At 35.1% G+C, this 22,220-nt stretch overlaps 1 protein-coding gene across 1 annotated transcript; it reads right to left on the bottom strand.

Annotated features, from left to right (window-relative positions):
• Positions 1-821: 821 nt before the first annotated feature.
• On the bottom strand, positions 822-20,949 carry LOC127862051 (ADP-ribosylation factor-related protein 1-like). Its single transcript, XM_052400997.1, has 8 exons — positions 20,815-20,949; positions 13,598-13,690; positions 12,379-12,466; positions 8,732-8,814; positions 5,898-5,979; positions 3,667-3,737; positions 3,255-3,355; positions 822-3,052 (listed from the first exon to the last, which is right to left on the bottom strand). The coding sequence occupies exons 2-8, from the start codon at positions 13,688-13,690 to the stop codon at positions 2,962-2,964; spliced, it is 609 nt and encodes a 202-aa protein (XP_052256957.1). The 5' UTR covers positions 20,815-20,949; the 3' UTR covers positions 822-2,961.
• Between the last annotated feature and the right edge of the window lie 1,271 nt (positions 20,950-22,220).

The following is a 22,220-nucleotide window of genomic DNA, read 5'->3' as shown; positions in this document are numbered from 1 at the left end:
TTTTGATAGTTTGCATCAAACAATAATGGTTCATAAAAATGAATAAAAATTCATAACAAGTTTACATCTGCTTATTCTCTTAAGAGCCCACTGACCAAACAAATGAAGGTTTTAAACAAATATTGAACTTTACGATCGCACAATTAACTAAGAAGGCAATAAAGATAAATGATGATTTAAAATCTAAGGATAATTTCTGTTTGGGATTGTGAAAGATCAGTTTTTCTATCTGTAATCATCATTTTACCAAACTGTGAAAAGTCTCTTTAAAACTGGGATGATGTTAAGTACAAGTTCTACCCAGGAAAGAACCTTCAGAGTTTCAATTCCTAAATATAGAGCATACAAAAGTTTTAACTAAGATTTTTTTCATTTAATAAATATTTTATTCATAACAAAAAATCAACAAGTTCTTTGTGCTCATCACGTCAACTGACAACATTTCTGACATGCAAGTTAATTGGAAAATCAGTTTATTCATATACAATCATGGAAAAAAAACTAGAAAAATGTCCAAAGGACACGGATCCCCCTGCTTTATTTTAATGAACACAGTAAAAATGTTGTTAGCCACATAATTTTAACAGTTAATACAGCATATACAAACCAGTCCTTTGTAACTGTTGCTACAAATAAAGCCTAGTCATACATGTATAAGTGTAATTGACCTTTAAGCAAGCACAATTGTTGGTGCATATAACATTCATCTTGAAATGACACATTTTGCCCATGAGCTACTAAGAAATAGAACTAACGGTCATTTGAATCTTGAATATTACTTATACTATAAAACAAAGAAAAAAGTTTCAACAATCAACATCGCTGTTTTTTGCAAAATTTCGTCCAGACAGGCTTCCTGAAAAGGCCGGTCCTCCGGTCTTGTCCGGCACAATTCTTTACTGTCCGGCGAAGTTTTTAATATCGCTGGTCCTTGTGACAGGCAAAAAAATGACTTAATACCGAAAAGTCATACTAGCCAAAAGAACGATAACACCCAATTAGAATAACTCTTTTCGTTAGTTTCGAGCCTTTTTGTAATTAAGAACACTATCGCGTCACTAGTTCTTAGGAGTGCTATCCCTTTGTTTTGTTTTTTTGAGAACGTCAATTTGATTGGTCCGATTATTACCATCTATCCATTTACAAAGATTGTAACAAAAAACTCAACATGAACAAAATGTCATTGCTAACGTACTTCGATGGTGCTCAACCTGGCCATAAAAGAAAACTTACCGATGAAGAAAAAAACCAAAAGTTGAAAGATTATGAAGCCAAGCGAGTTAACAGAACTTTTCAAACTAAGTGAATGACCGACCGAAGTTGGCTTCATTATGAAGAGTCAAGTAACAAAATGTTTTGTGACATATGTAAACACGATCAAATGCGATGCAAGTCAACAAATCCATTCGTTGTCGGATGTTGTAATTTTAGAATATCAGCGATAATTGACCATGAAAAATCAATCCCACACAGCCACGCCGTAACAGCCAAGAAGGCAAAGGAGATGTCACCACTAGAAAAAACCAAATCCCAAGCAGGCAATGCCTTAAAAATGTTACAGGCAAGTGAAAGACATAGGCTGTGTTTTTTATTTAAGAACGCCCATGCTATCGCCAAACACAACAAGTGTACTGAAACACAGGCTGCTCATTGTTTGTAATAAATGTGAGTTAAACTTTACTAAATTCTTCAGTTATAAACTCACACTGTTCGGACAGGTGAATTTTTGTCCGGACAGGCAAACTTTTCCAGCAGCCTGTCCTGTTGACAGGCACCTTTTGGGACTTTTCAGGAAGCCTGTCCAGATATGATAATTTTTGCTAATTTATTACAAAATCCAATAATGCATGACAAAGTTATTTGCAAAATTAGGAATATGCATGAACACCAAGTGTCCAATGTGACCTTGACCTTTAAGCCAGTGGCATGGTTGCATGGAACACGTATTGATCAGATGATCATTTGCATTGAAGACAAAAAAGTACTTCCACTATATACATATAAGGAATAAGCAACAACTCCAGAAGCCCATGCGATACATTGACTTGAGATCATAATTATTTGTTACAAATTATTCTGAAATCCCACAATGCATATCAAAGTCATAAGCCGACATACAATGTTACACATAAACAAACAGGGACAACACTACGTGTATATGCCTTTCCACAATTATCATGCGTGGGAATAAAAAGTCATCACCAGTGCATAATAAAATTTAACATGCATTCATTAATAATAAATGAAATCAAACAAACATATATATCATTCATACCTTATGGACCATGTAACAACAAAAAATGTATTAAATATTGATTACCTGGAACAACAGAAAGACGAATTTTGAACATGCATCAAATCATATCATGCTCTTACTTCTTAAAGCATTTCGGGTGAGCAGAATAATATGTTATATCCTAACATTCAGTTACAATAATTACATCATGTTGGTAATAGGTGGCATTTTTTCACTGTTGGTTTCCATAACTGGCAAAACTAGCCAATATAAGCAGATAAAATCCGAAAATTGCTGCAAAAGTTAAAATCAGACACAATGACTTCATTACATGAAATAATGTATTCGTTTAAATAAAACATTATGCGGTCAACAAGTGAAATGCAACCAATCAGAACAACTGTCATGTGACATACCCTATGTACATAAAGAGCTTATAAAACCAGGCTTAATGCATATAGATAAATCAGTCCACACAGGTTAATGCAGTTTGCTGCTTTCTCCGTACAGTAGATTATGTTTTGAAGAGACTAAATGAAACAGAAAATACTCAAAACGTGTGAAATACCATCCTGAAATAGCCTGTACAGACCCAGCAAACACCTTAAAGGGCATACATAAACATCGTTTTTTCCACGACACATGATTGATTATGTTACTGAGTAGCTTCGCCCTTGTCATAAACAGCACTATTATTGTAACCATACTACAACAGGCGACACTGATCATGTGATGTCCTTTTGTACAGGTGGACGGACAAAGTTGTTTCTCTTCACGCAGTCCACTATCCATTCAATACCATCATTTATTCCATCCCTGAAAAATGAACGTACAATAAGTTATTAGTGACGCAAAAGACCTTTTCACACATGTCAATCATTTGAAAAAGTTTATATTATATTCTAAAGTGCCATGTGTATATCAGATGACAATTTTACCCTTTCCTACTTAGAAGCAAAGAAAAAAATAGCTATGTGCAAACAGCTTAAAACCAGAACAGCCTGCAACAAATGTGTACCCCTTTAGAGCTGACACGCCGTTCACTCTGCAGTCTCGTTGACCAATCAGATCAGAGCTACCATAGAACACAGACTTGATGGTACCCACTGTCACTACCTCCTGAATAACAAAATGCATCATAACAACGTTGATGAGAAAAAAATCAAGCCACATTCAATAATAATCAAAAGTAACAATTGAGTAAGTTCACAAAAACATAATATGAATCAAACCTATTTAAATTCCCTAAACCATGTATTTCCTAAGTAATAAAAGCTGGCCAAGTTACTAAAAGGATCTAATTCTGCTAAAGCTTTTTCAGATAACCAAAAATGCAAAAAAAAAAGTTGTTCACTACATTTTTCAACATAAATGTTGTTCTAATTTTTCAACATAAATGTTGTTCTAGAGAGCCCGCAGTCCAAACTCACCGGTAGATCTTGTTTGTTGGCCAGCAATAGTAGTGGAACATCCTTCAAGCTATCATTGACTATCATCTTGTCTGAAAAAAGAAGTCCATGATAGCCCTTAAGCTCTTACCCACTCAGAAGCAGTAAAAATGTGCAAACAGCATAAAACCAGAACAGTCTGAGAGTAACTCACAGTCTGTTCAGGTTTTATGCTGTTTGCTGCTCATCAACATGTAAGGTTTAGAAATGAAGAAATTAAAACCTAAATCTGGTAAGAAAGGTCTTTAATTCAATTTAACTTTCTAAGGGACAGCAAATGCGTTAAAATACATATCTAAGTGGTACAGGGTTAAGCGCTCATCTGAGTTCAAGGTGCACCAATTGTGACCTGATGACCTTGTTGTTTTACTACACTTCGCCCATATTTAAACATGATCTTGATATTATAAAGATAAACGTTATGACCATCCTTAATCAAGATTGAGTTATAAATGTGGTCTCCAGTGTGATAACAAAGATTTTCAATGATTTGACCTTCTGAGATTTTCGACGCATGTGATCACTGAGCCTAATTATTGGTAAAAAGCATTCTGATTAAGTTTTATTAAGATTGAGTCATAAATGTTGCTTCATGAGTGGTAACAAGGTTTTTTTAGATTTGACCTTGTGACCTAGTTTCGAATGCACGTTATGCAGATTCAAAAGTCAATTTAGATATTGTATACATAGACATTCTAATTAAGTTTAATCAAGATTGGATGGAACGTGTGGCTTCTAGAGTGGCCATGCCATAAAAGTTGATGCTGTATGACATAATGGACCTCACTGGACGTCAAATATAGAGTTACTATAATAGCTAACCTTCATAAATCTGTGCTCAGATATATACAGTATTGATAATACATTGTTTAAAAGTCTTTCTACAAATATGTAACTTGTTGATGGGTTCCTTATTTATTACTTATTTATATAACATATCGTAAATGAAACTGTAAACGCCATTGATTCGCTTAAGACAACAAAATAACTACACTCCAACACCGTTATTTCGAAGTCGTCGGGACCGTTAAAAAAACTTCGGATTAACGATAATTCGAAATAAACATTTGACAGAAGACTTCTTTAATTGATTATTTAAAACTAAAACGTTGTGGAATTCGCATGGTTCGGTTACACGATACTATGAATAATTGTTTTATTTAAAAACCGTAAACTAGTCAGATAGCAATAGATTTCTACTTATAACAAACGGAGGAATAAAACGATTATTTTTCTTCTTTTTATTGTCCTCTAATTACAGAACATATAAAATATAAGAATAGCACAAATTATCAAATTTACACGCTACGTGCATACGACAAAGGTGTAATTATCGGCTTTTGACGGGCCACGCTCAGACGACAAAGGTGTGAAATTACGCTCAGTGTTTTGACTTCGGATTAAAGATTGATAATTAGGTGCGAATTGAAGTGTTGGGACCGACAGAATCACTTCGAATAAACGATTTCTTCGGTTTAACGAAGTTCGGATTAACAATGAAATTTTACTTTAAACAAAGAAGAACCAAAATCGGGACCCGAAAAATACTTCGAAATAACAGTGACTTCGGAATATCGGTGTTCGAAATAACGGTGTTGGAGTGTACTTGATTTCAAAACTGTTCTTAGAGAACAAACTGAAAGAAGATAGAAATCCCATCACCAAAACATATGACAAATTAAACAGCAAAACCAGGTGGTATTTAAGATCTTAAGACACATTATAGTCAAGACTAAATTGTTTACTTACAAAAAAACTAACTTTTATGATCGATATGTTCCTCCAAAGAATAAATGAGCCACATTCTTAGAAAACTGAGCTTCATGCATGTTCATAGCGTCAACCTAGATTAACCCTTTGCATGCTGGGAAATTTGTCGTCTGCTAAAATGTCGTCTGCTGAATTTCTAAAATTAGCATTTTCTTCGATTTTTTTTCGAAGAATACTATCAGAATAGCAAACAGTTTGGATCCAGATGAGACGCCATGTTCTGTGGCGTCCCATCTGGATCCAAACTGTTTGCAAAGGCCTTCAAAATTTGGTTCCCGCACTGAAAGAGTTAGCATGTTACACACATGCATGAAGACGGTTTTCCAAGTGCAGGGCTAAAATAGAATTACTGAAATAAACTTATCTTTGATATTGGTGGTTAGCAATTGTTATATATCACTTTAAAATGTAGCATCAATAAATGTTGGTGTACGATGTCTTACCAAATGCATCCTTGGATTCGTCAATCCTCTCTTTGTCCGAGGAGTCCACAACATAGATCACTGCATGGGACTCCGCATAGTACTGTAATAGCAATTTATTGAGATTACAATGTCATCACCTCAGGGCAATTGACAAGTGTCTTTTTTTTCAAAATTACTTATTGTGTTGGAGACAGCATAACTCTTAACAGTGCTTAAATCTGGTATGTGAAATTGAGATGCCAACTTATTATTGGCTTCAGAGTGTGTGCAAAAAAAAAATCAGATTTTAACAAGGGCTGTTTGTAAAACATGCATGCCCCCCATATGGGCTGTCAGTTGTAGTAGCAGCCTTTGTGTGAATAAGTTTTTAGTCGCTGTGACCTTGACCTTTGACCTGGTGACCTGAAAATCAATAGGGGACATCTGCCAGTCATGATCAAGGTACCTATGAAGTTTCATGATTATAGGCCTAATAATTCTTGAGTTATCATCAGGAAACCATTTTACTGTTTCGAGTCACTGTGACCTTGACCTTTGACCTAGTGACCTAAAAATTAATAGGGGTCATCTGCCAGTCATGATCAATGTACCTATGAAGTTTCATGATCCTAGGCATAAGCATTCTTGAGTTATCATCCAGAAACCATTTTACTGTTTCAAGTCACTGTGACCTTGACCTTTGACCTAGTGACCTGAAAATCAATAGGGGTCATTTGCCAGTCATGATCAATATTCCTATGAAGTTTCATGATCCTAGGCGTAAGCAATCTTGAGTTATCATCCGGAAACCATTTTACTGTTTCGAATCACTGTGACCTTGACCTTTGACCTAGTGACCTGAAAATTAATAGGGGTCATCTGCCAGTCATGATCAATTTACCTAGGAAGTTTCATAATCCTAGGCGTAAGCATTCTTGAGTTATCATCCGAAAACCTTTTTACTGTTTCGAGTCACTGTGACCTTGACCTTTGACCTAGTGACCTGAAAATCAATAGGGGTCATTTGCCAGTCATGATCAATGTACCTATCAAGTTTCATGATCCTGTGCCTAAGCATTCTTGAGTAATCATCCGGAAACCATTTTACTATTCGAGTCACTGTGACCATGACCTTTGACCTAGTGACCTGAAAATCAATAGGGGTCATCTGCCAGTCATGATCAATGTACCTTTGAAGTTTCATGATCCTAGGCCTAAGTGTTCTTAAGTTATCATCCGGAAACCATCTGGTGGACGGACGGACCGACATTTGCAAAACAATATACCCCCTCTTCTTCGACAGGGGGGCATAAATATTACAGATATATAGGATCTTGCATGAGTGGTCGTTTTGTATTGAATTTATCAAACGAGTCATCTAAATAAAGATAAAAACGAGGCTTGCCGAGTTTTTTATCTTAATTTAGATGACGAGTTTTATAAATTCAATACAAAATGACCACGAATCTAAGATTCTATTTATTACATGATCAACCAATTTTCTTTTTATTTTATGCTCTTTTCACCGTTTATTTACATTGTAAAAGAGTTTTACTGAAGAAATTAGCTGGAATAATTATGTCATTTCGTCAAAAAATGACGTCATTTCACAGTTATATAACTAGTGTAATAACACCCGTGTAATAAACAAAATTGAGCATTACGTTATTTCACTCCTGGAGCGAAGGTCATGTTATAAAAATTTCTAGTTGCTATGCCAAATAAACATTAAATAACAAACTTATGAAGAGGACCTTATTGTCTGGATTTACCACATCCAATAACTGTCCATCTTTTTAAATTGGCACAAAATATTTTCTCATCAAATTATACTATAATTTTTTGTTTGGGGTTTACACAACATTGTTCAACGAGAGATGAATACAGTAAAACCTTATAAAAGTAAAATATCTCTCACAGAATAATATCTCTCACACGAAAATATCTCTCAGAGGAAAATATGTCACAAGAAAGTACGTAACATGCAAATGTCCCTAGAAGGAAAATATGTCTCAAAGGATAACATGTCACAGAAAAGTATGTCACACACAACTATGTCTAGAAAGAAAATATCACTCAGAGAAAAATGTCTAAGGAAATTGTGTCACATGCATATATCTCTAGAAGGAAAATAAGTCACAGGAAAATACATGCATCAATGTATCAAAGGAAAATATATTTCACAGCAGAATATAGCTAGGCCTAAGCCTTCTTGAGTTATCATCCGGAAACCATTTTACTATTTCGAGTCACTGTGACCTTGACCTTTGACCTAGTGACCTGAAAATCAATAGGGGTCATCTGCCAGTCATGATCAAAGTACCTATGAAGTTTCATGATCCTAGGCCAAAGCGTTCTTGAGTTATCATCCGGAAACCATCTGGTGGACGGACCGACAGACCGACCGACGGACCGACATGTGCAAAACAATATATCCCCTCTTCTTCGAAGGGGGGCATAAAAATACACAGGGAAAAAATGAAGAAAACATGTCATAGGAACATATATCTCACAGGAAAATATATCTTACAGAAAAATATACCTCACAGGAAAATATCTATAACAGGGACATACATCTCACAAGAAAATATTTCCCACATTATTATCGCTCACAGGAAAATATTGCTCACAAGAATATATCTCTAACAAAAAATTATTTCTTAGACTAATCAGTTACTAACCACAATCAGTTCCTAATGGAGGTGTTGTTTCAACTAAACATTTCTGTATGAGATACGTTTATACGCAACCATTGACTGATAAATGTCAGGCTGATGTTGAAAACATATTTTTTTTGTACAAAAAGGTGCAAAAATCCTGACTTTTACATTGATGAAATCTTTCTCAATACAATCATGGGTATGTGAACAAACCTTGTCCCAGAGGGACTGCAATTCTTCCTGACCTCCCAGATCCCAAAACTTCAGCTTAACTCCACCTATAGTTATGGTGCCAACTGAAAGGGGGAGTTCAAGATCAAATGATTATCAATATATTTATAATTTAGTGAATGAGATACCTGAAAATTAAAGTCAAATCAAATATGTCGTGAATTGGGCTGTTTATTAAAGGCAGTTCTGGGCCCGTATTCACCAACCGATTCTTAGACTTAAGAATAAAGAATAGACTTAGAACCAAGAAAAATGTGTTCAGTGTTTGAATATATACAGGCCGCCACTGGTGATTATGTCATTAACAAAATGTTCTATATGAAGAATAATATAGATAGAGATATTTACTGCAGTGTTTGACTCAAAATTAAACAAATTCTTGAATATTCTAATTTTAAGAATGTTCTTTATTCTTAGACTTAAGTCTAAGAATTGTTTGGTGAATATGGGATCAGAGCAATCTTAATTAACCCTTTGCATGCTGGGAAATTTGTCGTCTGCTAAAATGTTGTCTACTGAATTTCTAAAATCAGCATTTTCTTCACTTTTTTTCAAAGACCACTATCAAACTAGCAAACAGTTTGGATCCTGATGAGACGCCACGTTCTGTGGCGTCTCATCTGGATCCAAACTGTTTGCAAAGGCCTTCAAAACTTGGTTCCAGCACTGAAAGGGTTAATCAGGATTTTCCCTGTCAGATATGGCTATGTTGGAAACATCCCTTCTTACTAATGGGTTGTTTTACAACATCCATTAAATCCATGACATGCCTTTATCCACTGTATGTGGTATACATGTAAAGAAATAAAGAAGTGACATATATTTAAAAAAAATGAACTGGGAACATATACAGAAGAACCCTATTCTCACTTGATTAACAAACGTTGAATCATACTCAACTAGTCTTCTGTTTTGATATTGTAATGTAATATTTTTTGTCACTCGCCCTCGCCTACATGTATAATGACCACAAAGACACATTTGACGTTGATCCACTTCCCTCTGCGTGGGTCATTTGTGCTTTTATTATTCTCAGTGAGCAAACTATAACACAATTTTTGGTCACCTAATTACTGTTATTCAAAAGAGCTTGTCACAGTAGTTCCAAATCCCCGCCGAAATGTGTTTGCTTGAATGAGATCATTTGTTTTAGAGTAGAATAATGATAAAGGGAGATAATTAAAAAACTAAGGTAGATAGAGTTATGGTTCTTAGTCACTGCACTTCTCCTACTTGCCATCTCTTTATATTTCAAGTTTCAAGTAAATCCCTTCAGTAGATTTATGGGGGGGGAGGCCATAATTATGTCAAAATGCTTGATACAGTGGTCTGCTCTTGTTTATAGGTTGGGGTCATGTTGGTAAACAAGTATGCAAAATATAAAAGCAATATGTCAATGGATATAGGAAATATTTGGGGTAGGACGCAAAGTTTAACCTAGATTTATCAATAATATGCATATTCTAAGTATAAAAGGGGCAATAATTCTGTCAAAATGCTTGATACAGTTGTATGCTCGTATTTATAGGTTGGGGTCATGATGGTAAACAAGTATGCAAAATATGAAAGCAATATGTCAAGGCAAATTGAAAATATTTGTGGTAGTACGCAAACTTTAACATTGCTGCATATTCTAAGTGGAAAAGGGGCCATAATTATGAAAAATTTGCTTGATAGAGTTGTCTGGTCTTGTTTATAGGTTAGGGTCATGTTGGTTAACAAGTATGCAAAATATAAAAGCAATATGTCAAAGGATAAAGAAAATATTTGGGGTAGTACGCAAAGTTTAACATAGCTTTATCAATAATATGCAAGTATTGAAGGGGCAATAATTCTGTCAAAATGCATGATACAGTTGTATGCTTTTGTTTAAAGGTTGGGTTCATGATGGTAAACAAGTATGCAAAATATGAACGCAATATGTCAAGGGACATTGAAAATATTTGGGGTTAACATTTGCTGCATATTCTAAGTGGAAAAGGGGCCATAATTATGACAAAATGCTTGATAGAGTTGTCTGCTCTTGTTTATAGGTTGGGGTCATGTTGGTAAACAAGCATGCAAAATATGAAAGCACTATGTCAAGGGACAATGAAAATAATTGGGGTAGTACGAAAACTTCAACATTTGCAAGCTAACAGCACAGCACGGAACGCCAATGCCGGGGTGAGTAGGATAGCTCCACTATATATATTTCATATATAATAGTCGAGCTAAAAACTAAGGTAGATAGAGTTATGGTTCTCGGTCACTGCACTTCTCCTAGTTGCCATCTGTTTATATTCTAAGTTTAAAGTAAATCCATTGAATAGATTTGGAGTTATGCTCTGGACAAAGTTTCAGACAGACAGACGGATGGACAGACGGACGGACGGATAGATGGACGGAGACTATTACTATATCCCCTCTTAACTTTTTTCCGCGGGGATAACAAGCATTTTGAAACTGTACATCAAACAAACATCAGCTATCAAGAAACTACAAAATGTTCAAAACACTGCGGTTTGTGTTATCACAAGAACATCCCGCTATAGTCACATAACACCGATCCTAAAAGAATTACACTGGCTCCCAGTAGAAAAAAGAATCCACTTCAAAATACTTACCAATGCGTTCAAAGCCTTAAATGGACAATCGCCTGTATATTTGAAAAACCTACTTGAAGTCTACAAACCAAGGCGAAACTTAAGATCAAAGAACGAAGCGACGTCATTAGTGATTCCAACGAAGATTAAATCCGTATCATACGGAGAGCGAAGTTTCATGTACGCTGCTCCCAAACTCTGGAACTCACTTCCATCAAACATTCGAGGTTCTTCAACACTGAATTCATTCAAAACGGCACTGAAAACTCACCTCTTCCTCCAATCTTATGCAATATAAGCAGTGGTTTATTCAATTCATTATATAAATCTCAATCATCATGAACTTAAATTAACCCTTTTAAAGGAAGCATAATTATTTTTTTTTGTTTTACGTATTACTTATTGTTTAAGTTTTAGATTTTATTGTTTCATTAATTGTCTTATAGGATAGGGTAGTTTTATAGTGTCTTGTTGATCTTTCTAATCTATGGTTACTGTGCATGTTTTTACGAAGTACTTATAGTATAATAGAGTAGTTTTATAGTATAATTGAGTAGTTTTGATCGATTTCTTTTGAAACAGTGTTGCAAAATGTATTCCTATCTGTGATACGTCAAATGTTCTTATGTAAAGCGCCTTTGAATGTGCACTCTTGCATGAAAAGGGCGCTATATAAATCCGGTATAATAATAATAAAAACTGTAACTGTGTTGCCAGTTCAATGTGCTCATTCATTCTTACAGTTTTTTTTATTAATTTTAACTGAGCTATAATTAATACTTGTTCCAAATTTTTCACATGTGCTTTTGTTATGCCTGAATAATTTATGCTCTAAATCATCCCAGGCTAATCAAGAAGACATTTTTCCGCTTTTACAGATTTTATGGTTATAAGAAAGTCTCTTCTTAATGAAAATGCAGTCTAGACGGAAAGTATTGTCCCAGATAAGCCTGTGCAAACTGCACAGGCTTATCTTGCAGGTCTATTTAGGCACATGCATTAAGCCCAATATTCCGAAAGACCGGCTCATATAAATGCACTCACTGTTCAGTCCAACTGTTGTGGTTATCTTGTTCAGACTCATGCCTTGGTAGTTCTTTGTAAACTTCATCTTTGTCTGTTCTAAGTAAGTCTGGAAAGTATTACAGCATTTATAAATAGCCACATGCTATTAAACTGTTTTAACCCTTTCCCACTCAGAAGCAAAGTGAAAATGCATTTGTGCAAACAGCATAAAACCAGAACAGCCTGCAAGTAACTCGCAGTCTGTTCAGGCTTTATGCTATTTGCTGCTCATCAGTACCTTAGGGTGTGAAATGAACCCTTTAAAACTTGAATCTAGTAAGAAAGGTCTTTATTTAACCCATTTATGCCTAGCGTCCTGAAAAAAGGCCTTGGCAAACAGCGTAGACCCAGATGAGACGCCGCATGATGCAGCGTCTCATCAGGGTCTGGGCTGTTTGCTTAAAGGAATTTCTGTAAGACATATTCTAAATATATATATAAATCAATTAGACATCCCTAATTTTGGAAAGAAATTGATCCAATTTAGTAGAATGGGAGAGTCCACTAGGCATAAATGGGTTAATTTAAATTTCCAAGAGACTTCAAATGAGTCAAGGTGCCTCTCTGAGTGGTAAAGGGTTAAATGTCTGCATGCTGGGAAATTTATCGTCTGCTAAAATGTCGTCTGCTGAATTTCTACAATTAGCATTTCTTCGAAAAAAAAATTAAAAAATACTTCCAGAATAGCAAACAGTTTGGATCCAGATGAGACGCCACGTTTTGTGGCGTCTCATCTGGATCCAAACTGTTTGCAAAGGCCTTCAAAATTCGGTTCCCGCACTGAAAGAGTTAAATGTCTGCATTCAAATTTACTAAATAAAAACAGTACACACACACACACGAACTATTACTGGTATAAACCTTATAGTCCTTTTAACCTTATTTTGTGATAAATGTATAATAAACATGCAACTGTGTTAACTAACTGAGCTATGTCATACGAAAATGAGTCTTATGCCGTATACCTTCAGCGTAGCTCTCAACAAGCCTGCACAACCCCACATTCTGACCTGAAGATACCCTGTCTGCTAATGAGACCACTTACCCTATCATGACTTCATAGCCGACGGCGTAGTTCCTGACCAGACTGTGTATGTGGATGTACAGGTTGGTCTGGTGCTATGCTGGCAGCATATGCCATAAGACCCATTTTTGCATGATGCAGCTCATATTTGTTTATCGCTACTTGTCTACCTACTGTTTTCCCTGCATTGTCCAGCCCAAGGATGAGCACATTGTACTCGTCTTTCTGGAACATGTACTTCCAGAGACCAGAGAACAAGGTGTACATCTGTAAACAAGAGCAAAATAAACATTCATATTGGCTCATACTATCAGTAAAATGTAATAAAAAAATCTAATTACTGTTTTTAGGTTTACCTGAAACATTTATATAAACAAGGCAACAAATTCGCTTTGACTTTCAATGTAACCCCAAATTGCTACAGCGAATATTGCCCATTTTAAATTTAATTTGATTAATTAATCTTGGAGGTCAGGTGGTAAAACAACACACACAATTACAAGGCAATATCTTCATTCAAACTCAAGTTGTTGAATGGGTACCATATGTATCTCAGTTAACTTTGACATTGACCTGACTAGGCCCAAGTCCTCAGCTTGGTCTCCAGGAAGGTTGCTGTATCCAAAGATTCATCAAGATTGGTTCATGCAAATTAAGTCCTGGTCAGGAAACCACCTGATTGACGCTGGAAAACCGCCCACATTCTGTACCCCAATAATAACACCACTTCTAATAACCAGGAATTTCAATTTTGTAGAAAACCTGGTAAACAAGACCTGTCTCAAGAAAGCTAGCTCGACTATTCTTTCACTTTGATGGTACAATTTACATTTTCTGTCACTCAACTGATAATATGACCACATAGACATATTTGATATTGAAAATCTGTTTTGATTATATGGCATATGTAAACCTAACTCTGAACATTTATATTTTTTTAAACGTGTTAACACTAATAAACAAAATTTTCAACTATCTACCAATTAATTTGGTTGAATTAAATTAAGCTTGACAGCAAGGGTTGCATGTAAGCAACCTACACACCAAATAACAGCATAATGACTCCATCTAAACTGCAATTATTAAGCAGAAGCCATTTTTCTATTTTAAGCAACAATGACCTTTACTCGACTGGCCAAAATGCTATCCCACCATAGGCCTGCATGTAAGCTTCCTACAAACCAAATTGCAGCAAATTACGTCCATCCAAACTAAAATTATCAAACAGAAACACTTGTTTTTTACAGTGACCTTGACCCCACTGGCCCCAAATGCAATCCCTCCCTGGGTCAGTCTGAAGCCTATCTACATAGAAAACTTTGGCCTAATATCTCTATCCTAACTTGAGTTATTGAGCGCACATTTTCAAACTAAAATTATCAAACAGAAACACTTGTTCTTTACAGTGACCTTGACCCCACTGGCCCCAAATGCAATCCCTCCCTGGGTCAGTCTGAAGCCTATCTACATAGAAAACTTTAGCCTAATATCTTTATCCTAACTTGAGTTATTGAGCGCACATTTTATATCAATTTTAGCAACTATGAATGTGAACTGGCCCAAATGTAACCCTATGCTTGGTGTTCGTGTCAATTTGAGATTGGAGTTGATGCTTTAATTAATGCAAACGTTTACCTGAATTTTCTTAGTACGACAAGTTTAATAAAGGTCATAATTTAACTTAATTGAATATCAGTGTTATGGGCTTTGGTCATTGACCTAACATGATGATCCAAAAGATTTGTGTACACTGTACATTGTCAATTGGACCTCTGAAGTTGTAACAGCAATAAGCAATTGTTGAATGTAAACTTTGAAATTAATTTTATTTTGAACGCAAACTTTAACCTGACTTACAAAAAGGGGCATAAACATGCAAAAGGGCAGATCACAGTTATAGGTCTTAGCCAGTGATGGTTTATCAAGACCCTGAACACATATGTGAAGTTTTAATTCAATATCTTTAGTCTACAATGACATATGGAGTTTTTGCATGCAAAAGTAAACATTAATTGTCCAATTGTGAACGGGCATAATTCTGCTACATCTCAGTTCACAATTAACAGACACTGATGAGTAGGTAACCCTGTATGATTTTCACAAAGAGGTGAAGTCTTACCCTTTACCACTCAGGTACCTATTTTGATTCATGTGTAGTCCCTAAGAATGTTTCATTTAATTAAATACCTCTCGAACTAAATTCATGTTTTAACTCTTAACTCTTAGTTACTGCTGAGCAGCAAACAGCATAATACCTCTCGAAATAAATTCATGTTTTAACTCTTAACTCTTAGTAACTGCTAAGCAGCAAACAGCATAAAACCTGAACAGACTGCAAGCACAAAAGCCATTTCATGTTGATTCTTATGGGGCAAAGGGTAAACACAATATCTGTTACAGCGATATGTCCTTGTTGCATGCAAACTTCAACCTGAAATTCAACTTGCATGTAAACCTTAATCACACTTGCATGAGTACAAAATGGGGCAAAATCCTACAAACAAGAGATGTGTTTGTCAGAAACACAATGCCCTTTTTTTTTTTTTAATCAGAGTTTATTTACAGGTCCTACCGGCCTCTCCACGAGGTCTTTGAGGTCCGACCTGAACACAATGCCCCCTATTGCGCTGCTTTGAAATAAAATTTCAATATATCATTTGGCAGGCTTAGAAATTATCTCCCTTATAAAGCTTATTACTTCCCTTGGATTGTATTTTATGACTTTTGACCTTGAAGGATGACCATGACCTTGACCTTTTACCACTCAAAATGTGCAGCTTCATGAGATACACATGCATGCCAAATATACAGTTTCTATCTTCAATATTGCAAAAGTTACGACCAATGTAAAAGTTTTTGGACGGACGCACAGACTGACAGACGGACTGACGGACAGTTCAACTGCTATATGCCACCCTACTGGGGGCATAAAAAGCTGGTCACAGTTAGAAGACTTGGTAAGCAATTTTAGTAGAATAGAATATGGAGATGTTGCACATTTATCTTAACCAATATTTTGTTTATACGTTGAATTGCACACATTTTAACTGTATTTTCTGATAAGTTGATAATGTATTACACAAAGTTTTAATAGAATACATATTATTCAGGGGCGATTCATTGATTAACCCTTTCCCACTCAGAATCAAAGTGAAAATGGCTATGTGCAAACAGCATAAAACAAGAACAGACTGCGAGTAACTCAGGTACTGCTCATCAGAATCTAAGGGTTTAAAATGAAGCCTTTAAAACTTGTTTCTAGTAAGAAAGGTCTTAAATCAAATCTAACTTTTCTAAGGCACTACAAGTATGTTAAAATATGCATCTAAGTGGTAACAGGTTAAGGGGCAAACATATAAGAGAGTGAGACATTACACATTCAATTACCCGGAACTCAGTCTCGTACAGAATTGTAAAAATAAGTGTTTTATTGATGAAGTGTCCGGTCTTGCAATTATTATCTGCCACAGGGTTTTCCTATCACTGGCAATACTCTAAGCAAGTTGCAGTGTTTTTATATTAAATTGTGTTCATATTTGTGGCATAATTGTAGTAAGAGGAACATTGAAATTGTGTCATTATACAATTACCTGTTTTATTGGAAACCAGAAAATTATCATAAACACCCATGTGTATCAAATACGTCTACATTTGTGTAATATTTTTGTACATACAATACTAGTTGCAATAATCCAACTCCCAGCTATTGACCCTCCGTGTCGCAGGGAGTTGCAACTGACTACACGTTTATTCATGTAAAGATGCTGCCCAGAATCTGGGCGGCAATTTAATCAGAAATATTAGCCACATAAACTATTTTCTGGCATAAACAAACACAAATAGATCATAAATATATCCATAATGTGCAAAAGTAAACAACTAACATGCTATGATATGCTTGTATAATATTGATTTTAAAGCCGCACACCTTGAAATGAAGTACATGCTAATAAATACATATAGATGCAATTTGAAAGTGTGCAAAATTGTCATTAAAGCTTTAGCCTAGTAAGCAAGTAATTTATTTTATTTTTTTTATTTTAAAACCGAAAGTAAGATTTCTATACTTATCCGTCCATTTCAACAAACGCGATTATTTTTAAGTTTTAAAGCGCAGAAAGACGGATTTCTACCTTGTAACCACCAGATATATTCTAATTGAAATAGATAAAATTAAATCTATAGCCTAGTTAGCAAGTACTTTATTTTTCAAACGGTAACGCTTTTAAAACCGAAATTAGGATTTCTAGACGTATACGTCCATTTTCAACCAACGCGATTATTTTTAAGTTTTAACGCGCAAAAGAGATGGATTTCTACCCTGTAACCACCAGATATATTTTAATTGGCATGTATAAAATATGTTTCTTATTTATACTTAAATTTACTATGCCATGTATTTCATTTCAAGGTGTGTGGCTTTAATCCAAAGTTTCAAATGCGTCAACGGTTAATTTTAATGTGTATGTTTTTAAAATGGACAAAGTCGAGTATTCCGAGTTTTCCAAATTCAAAAATATTGACTATCTCCGGAATCCTTGGCGAGACAGGTCTCGTGTCTAATCTACCAATCGTAATATACTGACTATCTCAGGAACATCCATACGATAGATCGAATCGTTTATTAAAAACTTCGGTTTTGGGGTTGATACTGTTTTTTGTATAAAGTTTTTTTTTTAGTTTTTCTCCACAAATCACTAGCAAATTGATGTTGGTACATCTACATCTACATCTATGGTATACTGCTGACAATCGTTAACAATTATTATTAGCAGGAGAGTTGTCTGGAAACAGTGTTAGAATTTCTGTTATGTGCAGATTAAAATCAGAAGGTGAAGATAGGGTAAAATAAGTCTAATATACAAGGATAAAATGTAAAAACACAGTTATAATTTAGAATTTGAAGGTTGGAGGAAGCTGCTCAGCAAAGATGTTTACGCTGACGCTTGATTGGATTGAGATAGGTAAGCTGTTCCATAGAGGAATGCTCCTAGGGAAGAAAGACTTTGCATGGTAGTTTGTCCTAGAATGAGGTATCAGGAAGTTCAGGTTTCTGGTTGGTATTAGATGATTATGGTCAACATGTACTAGGTAGTGGTGGATCTTGAAGATGAATGTGACTTCGCTTAGTTTGCAGCGTTGTTCAAGGGTTTGCAGGGGTTAGCAGGTATTGTGTTTGTTATGATTTATTAGGTTTATTGAACTCTATTTTAAATACATATGTGAGACATTATTTTTTACATTAAAAAAATCGGTTAATAAGAATAACTCTGAGCTGTACGTATGTACAAATAAAAGCTCAGAGCATCAAGATCAAAATTAACACTCTCATACTCGCAAAATGCGAGTGAAAAATACTGATTGCGAGTTAAGTTTTTAGCCACTAGTATTTTTTTGCGAGTAAAGAAATAGTGAAAAAAAGAGTCATATCGCTAAATGCGCTTGACGTGAACGCTAAACAGTAGGTCAGTTTATAGAACGTTCGAATACCCGTATGCGGAAGTGCGCGAAAGCGGGCACCTTGTATGTACTGGTACACTTCTTAAAGTTCAGATATGCGGATGGTATTGGTACAAAGAACGTGAAACAGTCGACTATTCACACGTGTTCGTTATAAAAGACATTAAACTTGAACAGACAGTCACATGGCGTCGAAGCGAAAAATAAGTAGTTAAGCAAAGACTTAAGTTAACCATTGATTTAGAAAATAAAAATGGAAATTAAATCCTTATACAAAAACAGTGAAAAAGTGGGAAAAAGAACTTAATATAAAACTAAAACTTGTTGTTGATGTTAACTTATATTTTATTTTGTTTTTATAGTACTAAACTAATTCCAAACTTGCTTTTATTTATGTTTCCAGCAGCATTTGCGAGAATGTTTTTGATTTTGCGAGTTGGTATTTAAGCTGCTTGCAATGTTGCAAGTAGGAAAAAAAAGTTAAATTCAAGCCTAGTCTCATCTATAAGACGCGCAAAGAGTTTAGAGATACTTTTTATATGGGCTAAATTCTTTGGAACGTCTCATCAGGGAAAAGTTAAAAATGTGTTGGAAACCAGAAAGTTTACATTTTCATCAATTTGCGTAAAATTGCAAAATAACATTACCAACTCATTCTGTTTTAGTTCAGAAGTCCATTTTTTACCTCAAATATCGTCGAATTGAAGTTAGAAAGGCATAAATTGTTCAGTTAAACTTCTGCTTAAATCGCAAAACAATCACTGACCTGTAGCCATGTCATGAAACTGATTTAAATATGAACCAATCAGAAGAAGGCATTACGGTGTAACATGTACGCGCAATTTTATTTAACATGAGCATTTAACACCGACTTTTACCTATCTAGATCTAGTATGCTAATTTTTGTCGATTTAATAAGCATATGTTCAGATATGGTGCAGTTTCCATTCACTCTTCTTCGTTTCAGCAAGTTTTTATGCATGTCTTTTTCGCACCTCTGTCTGTGTTGTTTTATGTACTTACATTCAACGTTACATAGGACGGTATACTGTACGATCTGTATCATTATTATTTATGTACAGTATAAAAATAAAAGATGTAATTTATTTCAGAACTTTTTAATTGTCACTTTAGAAAAAAAAACAATGCTAAATTAATCCAGAAAAGTATAATAACATTGGTTTACTATGTAACGCTCTGCACCACAACAGACAAATGCAAACTGTATTTTACGCTGTGTATTCTTACGCATTTAAACTAGATGCTTTACATCGAGGTCGTGTTATCGATTTACATCTACACAGCGAGCGAATCGAGATATTGAAAAATTGAATAGTGGTTGGATTTAAATTTATCAGGCGTGCAAAATTCAAAGTGTCATTACATAATTTATACAGAACATTATCGAGAAATGAATTATCTACGAGAAATGAATTATCTACACAGGTATGTAAATATTATTGCAATCCGTTGATATTAAGTGTCTTATATCGGGGCTTGAATGTTGCGTACAAAATCCTTGCGCAACAATATAGACAAAGAAGGAAAAATTCCCACCATTAGTCGAATGGTTCAGCCGTTGGTCGCTCCAAATATTACCAATATAAAAAGTAGCTTAGTATTTGAGAGCGTCAACAAGTTAGATTAAATTCAAGCCCTGATATTCAAAAAGAACTAAATACAATATACATATAGACAAATACTAAGAATTCATTTTCAATCGAATTCATTTAAGATCCATGTTTCGATTTACTAATTCCTTCCCCATTGACCGCTATGACCAAATGCCATACAAAATTAAAAAAATAACAACAAGCAAACAGTTCATCTTATGTCCGAATATCATTTATCCGAAATAGTATCCATTGACTGTGTTTGTACCCCTGTCGTTATTACATTTTTAAATGATAAATCGTTTGAGGCACTCATACCTTCTTATGTTATTGTATTTATATATGACGAATACTATTTAAAAGTAAGTTGAATCCATTCAATTAATCATAGTTTAATGTTGCTGTTGACGTTTCAAAACCGAGAGCAGCTGACATCTTGAGGTTAATTTACACTAAATCCAATTCGCATGGGGTTACATTATGAAATGGCGAAATGTTCAAATTTAAACAAGTATGTTGCTATTGTTATTTCAGCAACTTTTAATATTTTATTAAATTTATTGATATAATATTGAAGTAGTGGATCACGAAATAAATATTAATATAGACATGGTCCGTACGGTCCGAAAATTGCGGCCGTATGGTCCGCAAATGTACAAATTTAAACAAGTATGTTGTCATAAATGTTATTTCAGCAACTTTAAATATTTTATTAAATGTATCGATACACAATTGAAGGAGTGGAACACAAAATGAATATGAATTTTGACATGTTCCGTAGGGTCCAAATATCTGAGCCGTATGGTCCGCAAATGTTCAAAATTTAAACAAGAATGTAGTCATTAATGTCATTTCATCAACTTTAATATTTTATGTCTATGTCTATGTTATACTGCTGACAATCGTTAACGATTATTATTAGCAGGCGCGTTGTCTGGAAACAGTGTTAGTATTTTTGTTATGTGCAGAATTTAATTTTATTAAATATAGATATATTAATACAATATAAGGAAGTTAAACTCAAAATAAATATTATTTCAAACATGTTTTTATGGTCCGCAAATCTGGGCCGTATAGTCCGCAAAACTGGGCCGTATAGTCCGCTAATCAGGGCCGTATGGTCCGCTAATCTGGGCCGTATGGTCCACTTACATGGGCCGTATATTCTGGGCCGTATGGTCCATGGTCCGTATCGTCCCTAATTCCCAAATTTTAAGGCAATTTTCCTGCCTTCTCTTTACATAAGATTGTGCAAGACTGTTTTAACGTAATCATTATTATGTTTTAGTCCAAAATTAAAAAAAATATATGTCACGCAACTACTAAGAAAATCCCAAAATTTAAAGCTATCACCCTTTGAAAACAAGAGCACCGCATAACGGGTACCACGCTCGGCTGCGGGTGCATTTTTGAAGAAATGAAAGCTTGTCAGAAATTATTTTTTAGAGGTCACAGTGACCTTGACCTTTAATCTAGTGACCCAAATATGAGTGTGGCGTGTAGAACTCATCGAGGTGAAGCTACATATGAAGTTTCAAAGTTGTAGGTGGAAGCACTTTGATGTTAGAGCCAATGTTCAAAACATTGAAAAATGTTAAGGTTTTAGCACGACGCGGACGGCGGACAACACGACGACGGACACGACACGACACGACGAGCTGGCTATGACAATACCTCGGGTTTCCTCCGAAAACAACCGTGCTAAAAACGGTTTTTGCAGTGAT

The sequence above is a fragment of the Dreissena polymorpha genome, chromosome 16 (assembly GCF_020536995.1).
Source record: "Dreissena polymorpha isolate Duluth1 chromosome 16, UMN_Dpol_1.0, whole genome shotgun sequence".
NCBI lineage: Eukaryota > Metazoa > Mollusca > Bivalvia > Myida > Dreissenidae > Dreissena > Dreissena polymorpha.
Note: the sequence above shows the minus strand (reverse complement) of the source record. Positions and strands in the feature narration are given on the sequence as shown.